Genomic DNA, 18,655 nt, shown 5'->3' on the forward strand with positions numbered 1-18,655 from the left:
CTCCGCGGGGGGACGCGGGTGGGCGCGGGGGTCGTCCGGTCGTCCGGGACACGCGGGGGGCGATGACCCACCACGCGGGACAGGACGGGTCCTGCCGCGGGGCTCGGGACGCCACCGACACGCGTGACCGTGGGGCTCCGCCGGCAGAGGGGTCCAGCGCAGCCGCCCCGGGGCTCCGCGGCAGGCGGGGGCGGCCCGGCCGCGACCCCCAGGCAGCAGCCGGGGGTGGCTCCGCGCCGCCCCACGGGTGGGCGAGACCCCAGGGCAGGGGCTCCCAGCGGAAGGCGCTGCGGCCTCCGCGGCCGGTAGCAGTGGGGGCTGCGCCCCGCCCCCGGGCGACATCGCGTGGCGAAGGCTCCCCCGTCGGGGCGAGGGGTCCCCGCACCGCGGGGCCGAGCCGGGGCTGCTTTAACGTGCCCATGTGCTCGGCGCGGCCTGCCCGTCCGCGCTGCCGCTTAAGGTGGCCCGTGGGGGCCAAGCGGGGCCTTCCTCCACCCCGGCAGGGCCGAGGCCCCGGCCCCGGCGCTCAGGGCACGGGGGCCACGTCGATGCCACCGGGGCACCCCCACGCCCCCGGCACGGGGCCGGGCACGGGCCACTCGAGTAGAGTCCACCTTAAGGGGGGCCGGCTCCGGCGGTGTTTGTACACAGTGCGCACCTCGCCCGCCCCCGAAGCCCACCGCAGGCCCCGGGACCCTCCATCCCACCCCGCCACCCCCTCCTACCCAGCCTCACGGGCTCAGGGCAGGGGGGAACTGCAGCTCCCGCGGGGGCACCAGCCCTCCACAGAGGGTGGGAGCAGATCCCGACCCCCCTGGAAGAGGGGAGACCCCCGACCCCGGCACCCCAAGGCTGAGCCCAGGGGACAGGAGGCAGTGACAGCGCAGAGACAGGGCTGGGATGCTCCATTTATTGAGGTGATGCTGTGGGGCGCCCCGAGGGGCTGCGCCAAGGCACGGCGGCACTGAGGGTGCACAGGGACCCTGGGAAGCAGCACCACGGCAGCGCGGCAGCGGTGGGTCCCTCAGGCCTTGCCAGGATCCTCCTTCAGCGTCACCGTCCGGTTGAACACCATCTGGGGAGAGGCAGAGGGTCAGCTCGGAGCCCCATGGTGGGCCGGGGTAGCTCTACGGTGGGCCGGGGCAGCCCCGCTGCCCCCTCCCCAGGGCTCACCTTCCCCTCCTTGCTGTCAGGATCCACAGAGAAGTAGCCCAGACGCTCAAACTGGAACTTGTCAAAGTGCCGGGCAGAGAGGACGGAGCTGTCGAGCAGGGCATTGTGGACCACACGCATGGAGTCCTGGCAGGGGGAGGCAGCTCAGCCAGCACCCCCAGCTCCTCTTCCCCCTCCACAGCCCTGCTTGCCCCAGCCCCTCTCCCTGTCAGGACACGGCAGGGCCCTTCCCAGGGAGCATAGGGGTCACACAGAAGTGGGTGCCTTGGGTGTGGGTGCAGGACATCCCCAGCTCCCCCTGGGCCCATAATCCCAGCTCCTGCCACTACTCACAGGGTTGAGGTCACTCAGAAAACCACCAGGCACCTCCGACGGGTCCTCGGGATTTTTGTGCAAAAACCTGCCACGAGACAAGAGACTCACCCCAAAGCCGCTGCACAGGGGGATGTGGTACCCCATGGCAGCCATGGGGCAGCAACTCACAGGACCCCACAGCAGCATCTTCCCAGGCAAGGAGCTGGGCAGACCCCAGCAGAGCCCGCTGGTGCATGGCCATGCTGCCGCTCCAGCACCGCTGAGCTTGCACCTGTGCCTCCGCAGGAAGCCGGGTACTCACAGCCGCTCGTAGAGCCGCACTTCACACACCAGCGGCTCCGACACCCAGTGGATGAAGGCTTTGGGCTTCTCTGCCACATCTGACTTGGTGCAGGTCACCTCCAGCTCGATCACGCGCCCGCTGGCATCCTGGGGGAGAGGAGACAAGCGGAGCCATCAAGCAGCGGTCAGGCGGCGGCCCTATGCCACAAGGCAGCCCTGGGGCTGAACCGCCAGCCCCCCTGCTCAGGGCCACCTTGCTCCCCACTGCGAGGCACAGGGCTGGCAGTCTGCACCTGCACTGTGCCCACAGCCTGAGATGACCATCGCTGCCCTTCCCTGGTGGGGCATAACCATGTCCTGCCATCCCACAGCCCAACCTCATGTCACCGGTGCCCAGAGCCACCCACCTTGATGACGTTCTGGACAGCAATGACGTAGCCAGCATGGCGCAGCCCCACTGGCTGCCCAGGAGCCAGGCGCTTGTAGCCCTTGTCCAGCTCCTGCAAGAGAGTTCAGGGCTGCAAGAGGGGGCTCAGCACAGGTAGCAGGTCCCTCCTCTAGCATGTGTCTCTGTCCCCATGACTGCATCCCCCTCCCCCCACCTCCTGCCATCCCAGGGATCGGTGCATCCATGGCTGTCTGAACTCCCGCGTTGCTGCGGGATGTTCTGCAGTGCACAGGCCAGGTGTGAGCACTATTGGTTGGACATATCCCAGCCAGGCTGAGTATAGTGGGCATTGCCCTGGTGTCCATCAGAGCTGCTGGCACATTTGGGAGTTGCAGTCAGGTGCCCGAACCTACCTGTGCCCTGTGCAGCACCAGCATCACTCCCAGCGCTGCCAGGCACCTGAGCTGTTGCTCCCAGGAGACAGGGCAGTATGGCCCAGTGGGCCCAGCTCACCTCCCTGAAGTCCGTCTCCTCGATGTAGATGGTGGACTGGAAGGGCACTTTGTGAAAACCTCGACTCTCATCAGATGGAAAGTTGGGCACAAGGACCTCGAGTGCCTGGGAAGAAGGAGGGAGTGAACGCTGACCTCGGGGAACCACACTCCCACCCCAGCCCATGGCAGTCTCACCTTTGGGGCAGGGAAGTTGGTGATGGTGACCTTGAGGGGCTCCAGGACAGCCATGGCACGAGGGGCCTGCTCATTCAGCACCTCTCGCGCACACGCCTCCAGCAGATGTGGCTCCATTGTTGCCTGGGCCACTGTCACACCAACCTGCGGGACAGCCTGCTGTCACCACACCAGCCAGAAGACACATCCACCTGCCCCATCCCATCCTGCCCCTGGCACCTACCCGGGCACAGAAGTTGTTGATGGCTTCAGGGGGGAAGCCTCGCCGGCGCAGGGCTGTCAGCGTGAAGAGCCGTGGATCATCCCAGTCCCTGAGAAAACACCGATGTGACAGCCAGGCATGCCCCAGGTGGGACCCACCCTGTCTGCTGGCCCTGCTCCTACCTCACAGCACCCGTCTCCACCAGTCGGATGATCTTCCTCTTGGAGACAACAGTGTAGAGCAGGTTCAGGCGCCCATACTCCCACTGCACAGGGCAGTAGACATCCAGTGCGTTACACAGCCAGAAGTAGGAGGAGCGCCTGCAAGGGAGGCACCAGCACAGCCCGGCTGAGCCTCATGCCCACCCACAGCCCCACGGGCACGTGTTCCCAGCACTTTGGCAGCCACTGGGACACGGCCAGCTGCTCCCCCACAGAGCTGCCTCACCAGGTCCAGCTCAGCACTCACCTGGCCTGGAACTCCTTGGTGCAGAGGGAGTGTGTGATGTGCTCAATGGAGTCGCAGAGGCAGTGTGTGTAGTCATACGTGGGGTAGATGCACCTGCAAGGCAGAGCCCGGTGCTGCTCCCCTCCCAACACCTCCCCACTCCCAGCAGATGCAGACCCACCCCCACAACACATGCCAGGATGCCACAGGCCCTTCTTACCACTTGTCCCCAGTGCGGTGGTGTGGAGTGAACTTGACACGGTAGGCGACGGGGTCCATCTTCCCATCCTCCATCACCAGCTTCATCCGCAGCGTGGCCTCCCCCTCCCCAAACTTGCCCTTTCGCATGTCCTGTGGAGCAGGGGGGCAGCTGTCAGCTGAGCCACAGACCCGGGCCCCACAGGCACGCAGCGCCTGCCCCAGCCAGGGGTACCTCAAAGAGCAGGAGTGACTCCTCCACAGGCCGGTCCCGCCATGGTGATGGTGGTGGGTTGTGGCCCTTGATCTCCTCAACCTTCTGATGGCAGACATACGCCTGGCCCCTATGGAGAGGAAACGCCGTCACCAGGACCATCCCCTGGGTGAGATGGAGCCCCAGCACAGGACATCCACACTGCCCTACTGCATCCATACCACCCCGGCATGCTCACCTGCGAATGAGCTCCAGGGCCCAGGTGTAGAGCTGGTCAAAGTAATCTGATGCATGGGTCACTGCATAGGGCTGGTAGCCTGTGGGGACAGGGGAAACAGTGGGTTAGAGACAACACCAGGGCTCAGCAGCAAGGACCTGCATGCAGAGATGTCCCCAGCAGTGCCTGGCCCGATCCTGCCCTCCCCAGCCCGAGCCGCACCCAGCCACTCCACCATCTCCCGGATGGCTGTGAAGTACTTCTCCTCCTCCTTCTCGGGGTTGGTGTCATCATAGCGCAGGAAGCACACACCACCGTTGGCCTGGGGACAGGGGCACAGTGAGCAGCGGTTCCCTGAGGGACTGCAGGGCCAGGCCAGTGGCCAAGCAGCAGTGGGAGGCAGGGGCCAGGGTGAGCTGCCAGCGGGCCTTGGTGCTTCTCACCTTGGCGTAGCCGAAGTTGAAGTTGATGGCCTTGGCATGGCCAATGTGCAGGATCCCATTGGGCTCAGGAGGGAACCGTGTCCGCACCTGCAGGGGGGAAACGGAACACCTCTGTCCTTTGGCAGGAGACTGTCCCCCTCCCCGGCAGCAGGGGCACTGACATGAGCCCCCAGTGATCCCACACACCCTCTCTGAGTCACATCATTGCTGCCTCTGGCCGTGCCCTCGGTGAGCTGTGTGTTTGCCCAGCCACCCCACCCACCCACTGGAGCCTGGCACAGCCGTGCCACCCTCACAGGGAACCGCTGGGCTGAGGGACATGGTCTTACCTGCCCACCCGTGATTGCCAGGTGCTGCTTCAGCAGAGCCATGGTGTTGGGCGTCACCACGTAGCCCTCCGTCTTGTAGTTCTCTCCTGTGGGTAGGGAATGCTCAGGGCTGCAGCACTGCCCAAAGCAAGCCAAGCCCAAGCAGCCAGGATGGGAAGACACAGCGCTGGTCTGGTCTCCCACAGCATGGAGAGCTAGGGCCAGGTGCAGAGCTGGTGGAGCAGCCCCACACATGGCAGAGGCTCCTCGCACTCACCCGGCCTGTGGAACTTGAGGGCTTCTCCCCGCAGCTGCTCCAGCAGTGTCCGTGTCTCTGTGCACACCTCACCTGGGGGAAGAGACGGGGCTGAGCAGGGGCCTGACTGCAGTTCCCAGGGCCCAGCTCAGAGGCAGGTCCCAACCAGAAACCGAAGGGCCAGGGAAGCTGCCCGCAGGAGGACAATCTCTTACCGTTCTCCACCACGGCTGCCTTCTGCTTCTCTGCCGGGGCTGGTCGGGCCTTTGCAGCCTGCAAGGACCAGCACAGCATCCTGAGTGCCCAGCTCCAGCACACACCTTCCCTTCCTGGCCCAGCCTGCTGCCCCAGCGCTCCCTTGGACCCATGCCCATGGTGGTGCCTGGGCCCAGAGCAGCTATTTGGGATGCTCAGCAGAGAAATACCATCGCGGTTCCCTGCTTCCCCCTCCTCCTCACCTTTGGCTTCTTTTCCAGGTCAGCTTCTGTCTTTGGTCCCAGCAAATGCAGCACCTGGAGAAAAGCGACACAGACAGGACTAGAAAAGGCTCCCGGTGCCCCAAGGCCTGGAGGTGGCCCTGTTCAGCTGTCACCCCCCTCACCTACCCAGGGCAGGCTGTCCCCAGCACTGGCCCTCCCCTGAGACAGGCCAGCAGGTCCCACACCGGGAAGGGCACCGACAGGGGCCACCACCCCAAGCAGCACATGACCCATTGCCCTCACACCCACCTGCAGGTCCACCTCGTTCTTGATGGTCTTCCCGTCTGCCCAGCGCAGCCGACTCCGTGCCTCCCCTGTGGACAGGGCACCCCGGGGGTGAGGGGCACAGCCCAGCCCGGGAGGCTCCATCCATGGCACCACAGGTGGCTGCCACCCACAGCCCTGCCTGCACAGGGGACACGGCAGGACGTCTCCCCTGCATCGGGTGGGCTGCGGCACAGCCAGCGCCGCAGCAGCTGGGCCTGGGACAGCCCAGGGACACGGGCTGGCTCTCAGGATCCAGGGGAGGAGGCAGCGGCGCTGGTAGAGTCAGAACAGGGGGACCCGCCAGCGCCAAGCAGGGGCTGTGCCGGCGCCCCCCACTCACCCATCAGCAGCCCCATGTTGAAGCGGTAGCGCTCGGCCAGCAGCTCTGCTCGGTGCTCGCCGATCACGGCCTCCACCTGGGTGGGAGAACGGGGCAGCCGGGCTGAGTGGGGCGGGCAGGGAGCGCAGCACCCGGGGCCGCCCCGTCCAGCTGCCCGGTGCCCCACTCACCGCCTCCTCGATCTGCTCGGGGGTGACGCACACCCCTACCCCACAGGCCCGCTCGAAGTCCGCCGCGTCCAGGGGTTCCAGCGGGTGGCTCCTCACGTACTCCAGGGCGGCTGGGGACAGAGGGGGGTGAGCAGCAGGGCCCGGGTCCGCCAGCCAGGGCCGGGGGGGTGCCGGAGCCGCACGGTACCGCTGAGCTGCAGGTCGGTGAGGATCTCCCTGCGCACGATGTAGCCGACAACGAAGCCGAGGTGCTTCGGGTCCCTGAGGCGGGCGGCCGCGTTGTACAGCAGCGTCCCGGTGCCTTTGTCCAGGGCCGGGCCCAGCGCGCTCCGAGCCTGCCGCCGCCCCGGGGAAGTGTCACGGCGGGCCCGGGGCTCAGCCCTGGCGAACCGGCGGCCCCGAGGCGGGGCGGGGGTGGCCGGGCGGGGAGCGCCAAGGGCCGGGGCCGCTCGGCGGGGGAGAGAGGAGGCGGGGCCGGGGGGTCCCGGGGAAGGGAGCGCGAGGAGGCGGGGCCGGGGGGTCCCGGGGGTGACGCCGCCGCACCGGGGACCGGGGGAGCGGGGCGGGGGCCCGCAGCGGGCGCACCTGCAGCACGGCCTGGCGGAGCAGCGCGCTGAGCGCCCCGTTGCGCATCGTCTCGCGGGCTTTGGCCTCGCTGAGGCCGATACCGGTGAAAAGCCGCAACACCTCCTCCGCCTCCTCCGCCGCCATCGCCCCCACCGCCGCCGCCATGCTGCTGTCGCCTCCACCGCCCGCCCGGGGGGCGGGGCCACGCCCAGCCAATCGGAGCGGGGAGGGCGGGTGGCCGGCACAGTTCGAGCCAATCGACATTAAGAGAGACACCCCTCGACCAACGGGACGGGGGAGCTCGGTGCTGGCTCCGCGAATAGGGACGCAGGGGGCGTGGCCAAGCCTGCGGTCGGTTGCATCATTTAAAGAGACAGGCGCTGGCGACGACCACGTGGGGGGCGGGGCAGGGGAGGGGCAGGGGAGGGGCGGGGGCGGGGGGGCCACGCCTGTGCCAGGCCCCGCCCCGCACCCACCGCCCGCGGCCCTTTGTCCTCACCCGGCAGCCGCCGCCCGCCCAGAGCGGCCCCGGCGGAAGGCTCGCCGCTCCCCGGGCCCCCGCCTGCCCCGCGGACGGGCCCCGCCTCCGGCTGGGGGACACACACGTGCCCGAAGGGCTATGCCGAGGGTGGCGGTGGCTGCTCCGGCCCGGTGGCCCCCGGCCCCCCAGCCCACTGCTCCCTCCCTTGCCTTCCCTCTGTGTCTTCCCAGCCCGGTGTCCTCCTGACCCCGCCCTCAGCCTGATGTCCTGTCTAGCCAGTATCCTCAGCAACCCCAGACCAGTGTTCCCCCAGTTTCCCCAGTCTGGTGTTCCCCCAACCCAGTGTCCCCCCAGGCCAGCAACACCTGGCTACCCCATCCCAGTGCCTCCTAACTTCCCCAGTCTGGTGTCCCCAGCTCCCCCAGTCCAGTGCCCCTCCATGCCAGTATCCTCTGGCTCCCCCAGCCTGGTGTCCCCCCCAACTTCCCCAGTCTGGTGTCTCCCCAGGCCAGCATCCTGTGTGTCCCCCAGCCAGTGTCCCCCCAGCTTCCCCAGCACAGTGTCCACTGACTCCCCCAGCCTGATGCCCGCAGCTTACCCAGCTCTCCCCATCGTCCCCTGGCTCTTCCAGTCTGGTGTCCACCCCCAAGCCCACCCCCACACCAGTAGCAGCAGACCTGAGCAGTTGGGGAAGGGGGTTTATTGGCAACACCTGGTGGGAGGAGGCACCATCATGTCCTGCCAGCCAGAGCCACCGGACACGGCCAGGCAAGGCAGGTCCTGGCTTCTCCATGGGCAGATTGGGCAAGCAATGCTGGGGTTCCTGGGGTTCCCACGCCACCGAGGGGACAGAGCCAGTGCCTGGCACTGGGATGGAGCTATAGCTCTGGCTCTGTCCCCTCAGTAGCTGCCTGCTCCCTGCCTTCAGCTGGCAGAGGCTTCAGGCTATAGCGGACACTAATGTTGGTACCCGAGATGCTGCGATACTCGCCCATCTCCGTACGAACAGTTTCGTTCTGGGTGATGGTGAGCAGCACCGGGATGGAAAGCGTCACCTCCTTCCGCAAGACCTGGATGCTGAGTGCCGTGTGGGGGGGAATCTTTGCCGGCAGCTGCACCTCCACGCGTTCCCGGCGGGTGCTGGATTCACTGCGCCCTTTCTGCACCGTGAAGATGTTGGAGGCTTCCACGGTCAACGTGAAAGAGAGCCCGGCTTTGAGGCTGGTGCTGTTGCTGAAGTGGAAGCTCTGCCAGAGCGTGGTGCCATACTCCCTGCTGCTGCTGGCTGCCAGCACCTGCTCCGACTCAGTCTCATTCACCCCTTCGATCTCATCCACCAGCACTTCCCGCTCCGCTTCCACCCGCTTCTGCTCCCAGAGGAGACGTGCCGAGACCAGGGGCCGCCCGGGCCGCAGCGGGCGCAGGTGGGACAGCCGAGCCTGGAAGTTCAGCTCAGGTTTGTAGTCTGCAAGACGCTCACCGGGCCATGCCAGGCAGTGCCAGCCACCCCGGCCGGGATGCTGGTAGAGCAGCCAGACACCTCGCTGCACTATGTGGGAGGCCACCCGGTCGTTGAAGTACCCGTAGGCCAGGTTGGTCTCCTCTGTCACCACCTTGCAGGCGCCTTGGAAGTTGGGGCGCTCATAGAGTATGATCTGGGGGTCCCCCAGGTCATGGTGCACAAGGCGCAGTGATGAGAAGCTGTTGGGCCGTCCCACGGAGGGGTACTCACCCTCCTCAAAGGCGTGTGGCTCTCCCTCGTACTTGGGGTCCGTGTAGGCGATCCAAGGCTGTCCCACCACCTTCAGGGAGGCAATGCAATCCCCAAAATCCAACTCGTGGAGGTCAGGCACGTCGCAGGTGAACTCCCGGCTCAGCCCCTCAAAATTGGCACGCTCGTACACCACGATCTGGTTCATGGTGCCGTGGGCGCCCACCCCTACCAGGGCAACACGCACGTCAAGTCCCCTCGTGTGGGCTCACGTGGGAAACCTGTGGGGAAAGCCTGGCCAGCGAGGGGGCACCCTGGCACCCCTTTATCCCCTCTCCTCTGCCTGGTCCTTGCGCTCTCACTGTCTGTGCCAGCAGCACCCCAACACCAGCCCGCAGCTGTGCCTTTTACGAGGGGGTGGTGGGGCCAGGGCGTGCTGCGGCACGAAGCGAAGGCAATGACGGCGCTCGCCCCCGCACCCGCGCCCAGCTCCGCTCCGGCGGCTGGGAGCCAGCCAGGCCCCGCACGGCTGTACCGCGGCCGGTGCACTGGGATGCCAGGCGGCCTCGCAGACCAGCCCTGCTGGAAAGTCCTGCCGTGCCCCAGGCACGCAGCGCTCCAGTGCTAACGAGTCACTGCCAATTATCACTGATGCTTCTGCCCTGCCCGCACTAATTATGGTGTGCGTTGCCGGTGGGGCAGGAACTGCCGGCTCGCCCCAGTGGGGTGAGAGAGTATCGTGGTAGGGTGAGCCAGCACCCCGAGACAAGCTGCTCAGCACCCTGGTGCCCCCGGACGCAGGACACGACCCGCCCTGGCATAGCACCACTGCCCCAGCCCTGCGCGCAAGCATGGCCAGGGCAGGTGGTAGCACTTCTGCCTTGTGTCTCCACGAGCAGGATGGTCACAACGCTGCCGGACGGCGATGGGTGCCAGCACTGGGCACAGTGGGACTCTGATGCCCAGCCAGGGCACAGGGACAGCTGGCAGCCGCCCCAAGCACAATGTGCCAGGGGCTTCCTCAGAGTACTGTGTGGGTCCCCATGGCATGGGCTGGAGCTAGCCTCCACAGGAGCCACCGGTGCAGGGCACAGGGCACATGCGCTCCCCGGCTGGCACTGGGGTTGAGGCAGCTCAAGGGGTCTAGGGCAGGCAGAGCCTCTGGCTTCTCCTGCCTGTGCCCCCACAGCCCTCCCCAGCCCAGGGCTGTCCCTATGGCACAGCACAGGGAGCAGAGAACCCCAAAATAGACATGAGCAGCTCCTGGCTGGATCATGACCCATCCCAGAAGCCCCTGTGTTGAGCTGGGGACAGGCAGGACCCCCAGAGCCTCTGGGCTGAAATCTGCCCCGTGGGGCTGGGAAGTGCAGCATGGGGTACCCCAGTCCCACAGGGGAACCTGGGTTTGGCACCGCCTGCAGGCACCCACATCCTGCGGTGTATGAGGATGGAGACCCCACCGCTCAGGCAGCCTGTCCTGCCCCAACCCCAAATCACCCAGGAGAGGAATGCAGATGTCCCCACATCCCTGAGCCCTGTTCCCCCCCAAACCTCCGTCCCACACGCAAGTGCCACCCCACATCTCCCCCCCCAAGCTTCCCACTGCCGGTGCCCCCGTTCCCGTGCCGGGGCTGCCAGGGTCTCCCAGTTTATTGCCAGATGTTGGGGCGGTCGGGGTTACACCAGACAAACGCTACAGGAAGCGGTTAGTGAGCGGGGGGCCGCGGGGGCCACGGGCGGGGGCTGGGGAAGGGCTGTCCTGCTGGCTCCCCCGGCTCGCAGCCTCCCCGCCGGCCCCCCGGGCTGCCACGCTCCCCCGCGCCAGGGACCCCTCCCGCTCCCTGCGGCCGCCCCGGCCCCACGGCCACCAGAACCCCCCCACCTCGCTGTCGCGCACACCCCCCCTGCGGCGAGGCCAGGGGGCTGGGGCAGCACGGGGGGCGTGGGCAGCGTGGGTGGGAGGCAGTGCTGGCATTATTGCTATGGCGGGCGGGAGCAGTGCGACCCTCCCCATGCTCAGATCACAGTCTCGAAGAGCGTCGCCTTCTCCTTGGGGGGCTCTGGGGCCAGCAACTTGGCTTCTGCCTCAGGTGTCAGGTACTCCAGGTGGTGGTGGCCCCAGATCGGAGTGGTCAGGAGCTGCCAGCGCTGTGGGGACGCTGTGTCAGCACCCAGGGACGGCAGCACTGGGGACTGTCTCAACCCAGCATGGAGCATCCCCCCGGTGCACAGGGATGGGACCGAGGTGGGGACAGGGGTGGGATTTGGGTGGGGATGGAGGTGAGGCTGGGACAAGGAGGGGATTGAAATGGGATCGAGAGAGGGAGTGGGACTGCACGGGGACAAGGATGAGATGGGGGTGGGACTGAAACTGATGGAGACAGGATTTGGCTGGGAGTGAGAATGACAGGGATGGGGCTGAGACAGTGATGTAAGTAAGGATAGGATTCAGGTGAGGTTGGGAGTGAGACAGGGATGGGGACGGGGTGGAAATTAGAAAGGGATGGGGACAGGGACGGGATTTGGCTGGGGACAGGGATGAGATGGCATGTGGGCAGTGCTGGGTTCGGAATGGGGACAGGACTGAGATGGGGACAGGGACAAGGATGGCTGAGATGGGGTGAGGACGGAGGCAGCAGGAACCCCTCTGTGCCGCCCTCACCTCTCGCAGGGAGCCTTTGCAGCGCAGGAGCTTGTAGAGGACGGTGCAGGGGATGCAGAGCATTGAAGAGAGTGCCAGGACCCAGCCGATGGCGTCCCCCCACCACGGGTACACGTACGTCTTGTTGTAGGTCAACGGCTTGTAGTTCACCACGTGGAACACAAAGATGCCCTGGGTGGAGAGAGGGGGGTGAGGTGCCACGGGGCAGGGGGCTGGTGGCTCCAAAACCCCCACGTGAGTTACCCCACGGCCCTGACATGCGTGTTGGCCCATGACCGAGACACGCGTGCCACCCCGTGGCTGCCGTGCCCGAAGCAGCCGCCTGGGGGAGCGCGGTGCCCGTGGCACGGCCGGGGCAGCGGGCACACACACGCACACGCGTGTCCCCACGCGGGGCAGCCCCGCTCACCACGCAGACCAGTGGCGTCACCACGGCCCAGCACCACTTCATGAAGGGCAGGGGCCGGTAGCCGATCATGCGGGCCACATCGTCCATGAAGCGGTCGGCACCTGCAGCAAGAAGGGTGTCAGCTGGGCTCCTGGGTCCCCTTGTGTCCCCCACCCGTGTCCCCCTGGCCTCACCGTAAACCCAGGCAATGACCACGCACTCCCAGAAAGCCTGCCACAGCAGCGTGATCCCACTGGCCGAGTAGTTGTCAAAGAGCTGGAACACGTACATGCCGCCCTGCCGGGACGGCACCGCGTGTCACCAGGGCTGTGCTGGCTGCCCCATGCTGGCTGGGTGCCTGCACACTGGCATGGGCACAGCCTTGCTGTGCCGGTGCCCCACCTGGCATGGCCACCCTGCATGCCGTGGGCACCCTGTTCTCCCACAGCACCCCCACGATGACAGGCACCCCCGTGGCATGGAGACCTCCGCAGCTAAGGCACCCCAATGCCATGGGCACCCCACACTGCCACGGGTGCCGCAGCCCCAGGGAGCTCCCACCACGTGCTGGGGCCCCATGGGAGGTGATGTCCTGGGGGCAGGCATAGGTGTCCCTGCCATGTCCCCCACCTGCGTGACCATGGAGAGGTCGATGAGGCAGCAGACGACACAGCAGAGCGCAGCGGTGAGCTCGCGGCGCAGCGAGCCAGCCCCCGGCTGGGGGAACAGGTCCAGGATGCCCGTGATGAAACCCTCCACACCGACAAACTGTAGCAGAGAGCGGGGCTCAGTGGGGACATGCCACCCCGTCCCCTCCCCATCCCCCCACCTGCCATCGCACCTGGCTGTCCAGCCCCAGCACAAGGAGCATGAAGAAGAAAAGCGTGGCCCAGAGCGGGGACAAGGGCATCAGTGTCACAGCTTTGGGGTAGGCGATAAAAGCCAGCCCAGGGCCTGCGGGAGAGCAGGGTCAGCGGTGCCACCCCAGGGGTGGACACAGGGGACAGGGTGCCAATGGACACTCACCGGACTCGGCCACCTTGGAGATGTCCACGCCTTGCTCAGAGGCCATGAAGCCCAGCACAGAGAAGACGACGAAGCCAGCGAAGAAGCTGGTGGAGCTGTTGATCACGGCCAGGATGTAGGCATCCCTGTGGGCAGAGTGGGTTAGGGGGTGCTGGGGGGACACGGAGGGGGGACACTGGGGGACACCCTACAGCCAGCACAGCCCTACCTGTAGCAGTTGTTATGGAAGCGGTTGTAGCTGCCCAGCGCGGTCAGGGCACCCAGCCCAATGGCGTAGGAGAAGAAGATCTGGGTGCCAGCATCGATCCAGACCTAGGGCGCAAGGGAGGGCGTCGGGGTGTGGGGAGGGTGCCCAGCACTCAGCCCCCTTCCGCCCTCCCCACTGCCCTCACCTGCGCCTCAGCCAGCTTGGACCAGTCGGGTTTCAGGTAGTAGACGATGCCGCCCAGTGCCCCGGGCAGTGTCACCCCATGGACCAGCAGCAGGATGAGGACCACGTAGGGGAAGAGTGCCGTGAAGTAGACAATCTGCAGAGATGTTGGTGCCAGTGAGACCTCCCCGTCCGGCTGGGACTCTCCATCATGTGCCACAGGTGTCCCAGCGGGACTGGGGCTTAGGGACGTCCCCAGTGGCTGGTGGCACCTCTCAGACAGATGTGGGACAGGGGGTTTTGCACCCTCATAGCGTACAGCACGGGAGGGCAGGAGCCAGCATCGTGTGCTGCAGTCCCCTCCCCACATGCCAGTGGCCCCAACGTGTCCCTCCCTGTCTGGCCAGCATCACCTTCCCGGTTGACTTGACACCCTTCCAGATGCAGAAATAGACGACGACCCAGGTGGTGACCAAGCAGAGGATCATCTGCCAGTTCATGTCCCCTGGCTCGCTGAGGTCCCCCGAGAGCCGCAGCACCTTGTTCCTGCAGAATGGGGCTGTGATGAGTGCCGGCACGACGCCCCCAGCCCCAGGCAAGACCCCCCGGTCCCCACGCTCACTCCCAAAACTCGATGACGGGCGAGCGCTTGCTGGCCAGGTCAGCGCAGCTGAGGTTGAAGGGGCCAGCGTCGGCGCTGGCATTGCTGCTGCTGTTGCGGCAGAGCTCAAGGTGGAAGAGCTCAGCGCACTGCTCGGTGTTCCAGGCGTGGCCGCAGGTGGCCCAGGGCAGAGTGTCCGTCAGCGAGTGCACCAGGTAGAAGAGCCCCCACACCAGGATCATGATGTAGTAGGAGTTGCAGAAGAAGACGATCACCATGGAAGCCAGGCCCAGACCTGCGGCACAGGGAGATCACAGCCCGCGGGCACCCATGGGTACCTGGCAGCCCAGCGGGGTGGGGGAACTGGTAGCCTGGGGTGGAACAGGGGCTGCTGGCACGGACGGGGCTGGACATGGGGTGCTGGTGGGGACACAGGGAGCCAGCAGCACAGGGCAAGGCAGGGGAGGAGCCGGTGGGGCTGCGGGGAGCTGGCTGCCCTGGGTGGGACAGGACAGGGGGGAGCTGGCGGGGACGGGGACAGGGGGGAGCTGGCTGCCTTAGGCGAGACAGGGGGGAGCTGGTGGGGACGGGACAGGACAGGATACGGATAAGCAGCAGCACGGCAAGGACAGAGGGGAGCTGGCGGGGCACAGTGCAGGGAAGCCGGCAGGACACTGCTGAGGTGGGGATCCAGCAGCCCCCAGGGAGGCCAGCGGCACGCAGGCAGGGAGCGACGGGGGCAAGCAAGGCAGCACAGGGTGCCACGGGGCACGGGCGCAGGCAGCTGCCACCCTTGGCTGGGGTGCAGAGTAGCAGCGGGACGTGGGCAAGGTGCACAGGAGAAGGCAGGGCGTGCGCGGGGTGCAGGCAGCCGGTGCCCAGGCAGGGTGCTGGCAGGGCGCTGCCAGCCCCGCGCAGGGCACTGGGGCCCCTGGGCAGGGCACAGGGTGCCAGGGGCCACGGGCAGGGAGCACGGGGCCACGGGCAGGGCGCGGCGTTACCCTTGAAGAGGGGGGCGATGTTCCAGGCGGCGATGCCCCCCTGCTTCATGAACTGCCCCAGGGCCACCTCCAGGAAGAAGACGGGGATGCCGCCCACGAAGACGATGAGCAGGTAGGGGATGAGGAAGACGCCTGGGGCCGGGGGGGGGAGGGGGCACGGGGCCGGCTCAGCCGCCGCCGCCCCCCCCGGGTCCCCCCGGGTCCCCCTTCCCTCCCCGCGCCGCCCGCCCGGGCGCAGCGAATGGCAAAGGCGCCTCCGCGCCCTCCCCTCGCCGCGCCGCCGATGTAGGTCAGGGCGGGCAGGTGGCGGGGGGCTCCCCACGGACCCCCACGCCGCCGGTACGCCGGACACCCGTGGGGTGCCCCACAAGCCCCCGGGGCGGCCCCTTGCACCGGGGAGGCACCCACGCACACTGTGAGGGGGAAAGCGGGGTGCTCCCACGCGCCGTGGGGTGCCCCCCCTCCACGGGGCGGGCACGGGGCTCACCTCCGCCGTTCTTGTAACACAGGTAGGGGAAGCGCCAGACGTTGCCCAGCCCCACGGCGAAACCCACGCAGGACATGATGAAATCCATCTGCCGGGTCCACGTCTCCCGCTCGGGGGCGGCCGCTTTCGGGGGGCCGGGGGGTCCCACCAGCGGCGCCGTCACTGCCCGCTCCTCGCCCGCCGCGGGGGGGTCCGTGCCCTCCGCCTCGCCGCGGCCGTCTGCCGAGACGGGGCGGGGGGGGGGGGGGCACGCTGCCGTCACGTGCGCCCGTGGGGCGCGCGGGGGGGGGGGGAGCGCGGGGAGACCGAAAGTCCCCCCGCGCCTACCGCCCCCCCCGCCGCCGCGCGCCCCTCTCCGCGTGAAGGGGCGTGACGTCAGATGTCAGGCAGTCGCGTGACGTCACAATGCAGAGCGGTGACTCACCCCGCGGCGGCGGGAGGGGGCGCGCCGCGGTCGCGCGTGGCCGTGGACACCTCTCCCCCCCCCCCCCCCCCCCATCCCCGAACCTCATCCCTCCCCGGCGCTTCTCGCTTACCGGAGCCCGCGGGGGCAGCAGCGGCGGCGGCCGCGGCGGCTGCGGCGTCGCGTCGTGGGGCGGCGGGCGGCTGCGGGGCGGCCGTGTCGGCGGGGACGGGGGGCATGTCGCGGGGGGCCGGGGAGCGGGGGCGGGTCGGGGGCGGCTCCGTGGCCGTGGGGGGGCTCAGAAGCAATCCACGAAGCACTTGAAGGTGAGTCGGAAGAACCTCATTGAGGGCGGCGGGGCGCGGCGGGGCGGGCCGGGCCGGGCGGGCGGCTCAGAGCCGGGCTGCGGGGCCGGCGCCGCGCGGCCGCTCCGGGGCTCTCTGCGCCGCGGCACCGGGCGGCGGCGGAGGCAGCGACCGGCCGCACCGCCCCCCGAGCCCCATTGGCCGCGCCGCCCGCCCGCGGCTTGACGGGACTTGCAGTCCCGCCGCACCGGCACCGGGGCGAGGCGGGGGGCGGGCAGCGGGACAGGGGGCACGCCGCGGGACACCGGGGCGCCACCGGCGGATACCGGGCACTGGGGACAGCAGGCGATAAGGTTGCTCCGCGGGACGGGGCGCTCCGGGCACTAGAGCACCAGGACTTGCAGTCCTGACACACCGGCAGCAGGGGACACCGGGACCGGCAGTCCCGCCACGCTAGCACCGGGACACGCCAGGCACTATGGCACCAGCGGACACCGGGCAACAGGGCGCAGCCAGCAGCAGAGCACATGGAGAGGCAGCGGGCACCGGGGACTGCAGGCACCGCAGCACATCAGGGGACAGTGGGTGTCCCCCGCAGCTGTAGGGCACACCAAGAAATGCCCGGCCCTGAGGGACATCAGGGGACAGCGAGCAGCATGTCACACCAGGGGCACCCACTAGCAGCAGAGCCCAGTGAGGACAGTCAGCTACAGGGCGCACCGAGTGCCACGGGGCTGCAGGATGCACTGGGTACCACAGCACATCAGGGGCCGTGGAGCATGAACGCACCCGGGGCAGCAGGGTGCTGGGAGCCCCAAAAGCACACTGGGGGACACAGTGCCCTGGGGGGCTCCCCAGTGGCCCAGGTGACAGCAGACAGCAGAGGCGAGTGGAGTTCAGAATGTTTAATGAGTGCAGGACAAACCCCGCCCCCCCCCCCGCCCTGTCCCCCCGCCCCCCCGGTGCCCGGCCCGGCCCGCACCCCCCGGGGCAAGCACCCCGTGACGCCCTAGTCGACTTCTTCCATGCTGCTGTAGGAGGGGGCCGGGCGCTCGGCGGGGCTGGCGAAGCGCTCGGGGAGGCCTTCCGCGGCCAGCGCCGGGGCTCCTTCGGGCGCCAGGCTGGATCCGAACGGCACTGCAGGCAGGCCCTGCAAGCAGAAGGTGTGTGTGAGAGGGAGACTGGGGGCACGAGAGGAGACTGGGGCCCTGCCCACCCATCATCTCCCTCCCCGCTCCCAGGGGCTCAAAAGGGGATCTGGGGGGATATGGCCCCTTGGGGAGGGGGGGAGCGACCTGCAGAAGTCCCGTCGCCAGAAGGGCGGCAACCGGTGCCAGCCCCCAGCAGCCAGGCAGGGGGAAGGCAGCGTGCCCAGGGCCCCCAGCAGCAGCCATCACCTGCCCGGCCGAGGAGAGCCAGGCTGCAGCACGCTCGGCCCAGCCCCGGTGCTGCCGCCTCTCCCCAGCCTGGCACTCGTGCCCCCGGGGCTGCCGCGGCCGGGGCCGGTCTGAGCAGAGCCCTGCGCCCCGGCACGGGCACCCAGCCAGCCTGGGCGGCAGCAGCGAGCCACAGGGCAGGCTGCCAGCGCCTGCCGGGGTGTGAGGAACAGCACAGGACCAGAGGGGATTTCCAGGGCCGAGAGCACCTAGCCTGGGCCTCGCTGCTGGCCACCCACCTCCGGGGAGGGCAGGCAGGCAGCTGCAGGCAGCAGCTTGTGAGCCCCAATCCGGGGGGCACGAGCACCAGCTGGAGCAGAGGTCACCCCGCCGGCGCCGGGCACTGACTCAGCCCCACGAGGCCAGTGCCGTGGGCGAGGGGGGGAGGCCGTCGAGCCCCAGGGCTGCAGACAATGAGATGACTGTTCCAGGACAGGCACCTCATGACCGCAGCACAGCCACACCAGGCTTCCCTGCTGGGACCTGCTCAGGAGGAAGGAAACCATGGCACACGTGCAAGAGGGGTGGGGGACCGAGGTGGGGGGAGGGGTGGGGGACCGAGGTGGGGGGAGCCCTGGGCTCCCCGCTGACTAGTCCAAGCCCCAGCCAGAAATTCAGGCGAGCCCCTTCCCTGCCAAGCATCCTTCCCAAGCCAGCCAAGGGCACCGCCAGCAGGACAGTGACAGAGACAGAAAAGAAACTCACAGGGTTCTGAAGTCACCTCTCGCACCCAAACACACCAGAGCAGTCTGAGCTACGCTCAGCCGAGGGCAACATGTCTCAATGTCAGACACTGCTGGAGCTGCAGCCTGTGCCCCAGCCCCCCCTC

At 68.1% G+C, this 18,655-nt stretch overlaps 3 protein-coding genes across 4 annotated transcripts; all 3 read right to left on the reverse strand.

Moving 5' to 3' along the window:
* Positions 1 to 896: 896 nt before the first annotated feature.
* Positions 897 to 7,137, reverse strand: QARS1 (glutaminyl-tRNA synthetase 1). The gene is made up of 24 exons (XM_040592944.1): positions 6,974 to 7,137; positions 6,576 to 6,723; positions 6,389 to 6,498; positions 6,219 to 6,294; positions 5,861 to 5,925; positions 5,591 to 5,644; positions 5,348 to 5,405; positions 5,154 to 5,225; positions 4,898 to 4,983; positions 4,569 to 4,655; positions 4,348 to 4,447; positions 4,147 to 4,225; positions 3,930 to 4,038; positions 3,717 to 3,847; positions 3,518 to 3,610; positions 3,232 to 3,369; positions 3,071 to 3,158; positions 2,848 to 2,991; positions 2,672 to 2,776; positions 2,178 to 2,270; positions 1,790 to 1,917; positions 1,507 to 1,573; positions 1,174 to 1,299; positions 897 to 1,075 (listed from the first exon to the last, which is right to left on the reverse strand). The coding sequence occupies exons 1-24, from the start codon at positions 7,118 to 7,120 to the stop codon at positions 1,025 to 1,027; spliced, it is 2,355 nt and encodes a 784-aa protein (XP_040448878.1). The 5' UTR covers positions 7,121 to 7,137; the 3' UTR covers positions 897 to 1,024.
* A 985-nt stretch (positions 7,138 to 8,122) lies between these two features.
* LOC121087622 (epidermal differentiation-specific protein-like) lies at positions 8,123 to 10,705 on the reverse strand. The gene has a single exon (XM_040592877.1). It carries the CDS (start codon positions 9,353 to 9,355, stop codon positions 8,315 to 8,317), a length of 1,041 nt encoding a protein of 346 aa, XP_040448811.1. The 5' UTR covers positions 9,356 to 10,705; the 3' UTR covers positions 8,123 to 8,314.
* A 77-nt stretch (positions 10,706 to 10,782) lies between these two features.
* Positions 10,783 to 16,531, reverse strand: SLC6A8 (solute carrier family 6 member 8). 2 transcript variants are annotated; one of them, XM_040592875.1, is made up of 14 exons: positions 16,219 to 16,531; positions 15,683 to 15,901; positions 15,196 to 15,327; positions 14,216 to 14,489; positions 14,007 to 14,139; positions 13,616 to 13,750; positions 13,432 to 13,535; positions 13,224 to 13,348; positions 13,039 to 13,151; positions 12,828 to 12,965; positions 12,392 to 12,494; positions 12,219 to 12,319; positions 11,810 to 11,980; positions 10,783 to 11,295 (listed from the first exon to the last, which is right to left on the reverse strand). In XM_040592875.1, exons 1-14 carry the CDS (start codon positions 16,322 to 16,324, stop codon positions 11,164 to 11,166), a joined length of 1,986 nt encoding a protein of 661 aa, XP_040448809.1. In that variant the 5' UTR covers positions 16,325 to 16,531; the 3' UTR covers positions 10,783 to 11,163. The 2 variants fall into 2 exon arrangements, with proteins under 2 accessions (XP_040448809.1, XP_040448810.1); XM_040592876.1 differs by lacking the exon at positions 15,196 to 15,327.
* Between the last annotated feature and the right edge of the window lie 2,124 nt (positions 16,532 to 18,655).

This window comes from Falco naumanni, chromosome 4 (genome assembly GCF_017639655.2).
Source record: "Falco naumanni isolate bFalNau1 chromosome 4, bFalNau1.pat, whole genome shotgun sequence".
NCBI lineage: Eukaryota > Metazoa > Chordata > Aves > Falconiformes > Falconidae > Falco > Falco naumanni.

What these genes read in the sequence shown, in the direction of transcription:
- QARS1 (XM_040592944.1), bottom strand. Translation starts at nt 7,120, where the DNA reads ATGGCGGCGGCGGTGGGGGCGATGGCGGCGGAGGAGGCGGAGGAGGTG. An exon ending in CACCGCACTGGGGACAAGTG is followed by an intron (nt 3,611 to 3,716) that starts GTAAGAAGGGCC and finishes TCTGCCTTGCAG; the next exon opens with GTGCATCTACCCCACGTATG. An exon ending in AGGAGACGGACTTCAGGGAG is followed by an intron (nt 2,271 to 2,671) that starts GTGAGCTGGGCC and finishes ACTCTCTTGCAG; the next exon opens with GAGCTGGACAAGGGCTACAA.
- LOC121087622 (XM_040592877.1), bottom strand. Translation starts at nt 9,355, where the DNA reads ATGAACCAGATCGTGGTGTACGAGCGTGCCAATTTTGAGGGGCTGAGC.
- SLC6A8 (XM_040592875.1), bottom strand. Translation starts at nt 16,324, where the DNA reads ATGCCCCCCGTCCCCGCCGACACGGCCGCCCCGCAGCCGCCCGCCGCC. An exon ending in GTGTTACAAGAACGGCGGAG is followed by an intron (nt 15,328 to 15,682) that starts GTGAGCCCCGTG and finishes CCCCGGCCCCAG; the next exon opens with GCGTCTTCCTCATCCCCTAC. An exon ending in CTCCAAGGTGGCCGAGTCCG is followed by an intron (nt 13,152 to 13,223) that starts GTGAGTGTCCAT and finishes GCTCTCCCGCAG; the next exon opens with GCCCTGGGCTGGCTTTTATC.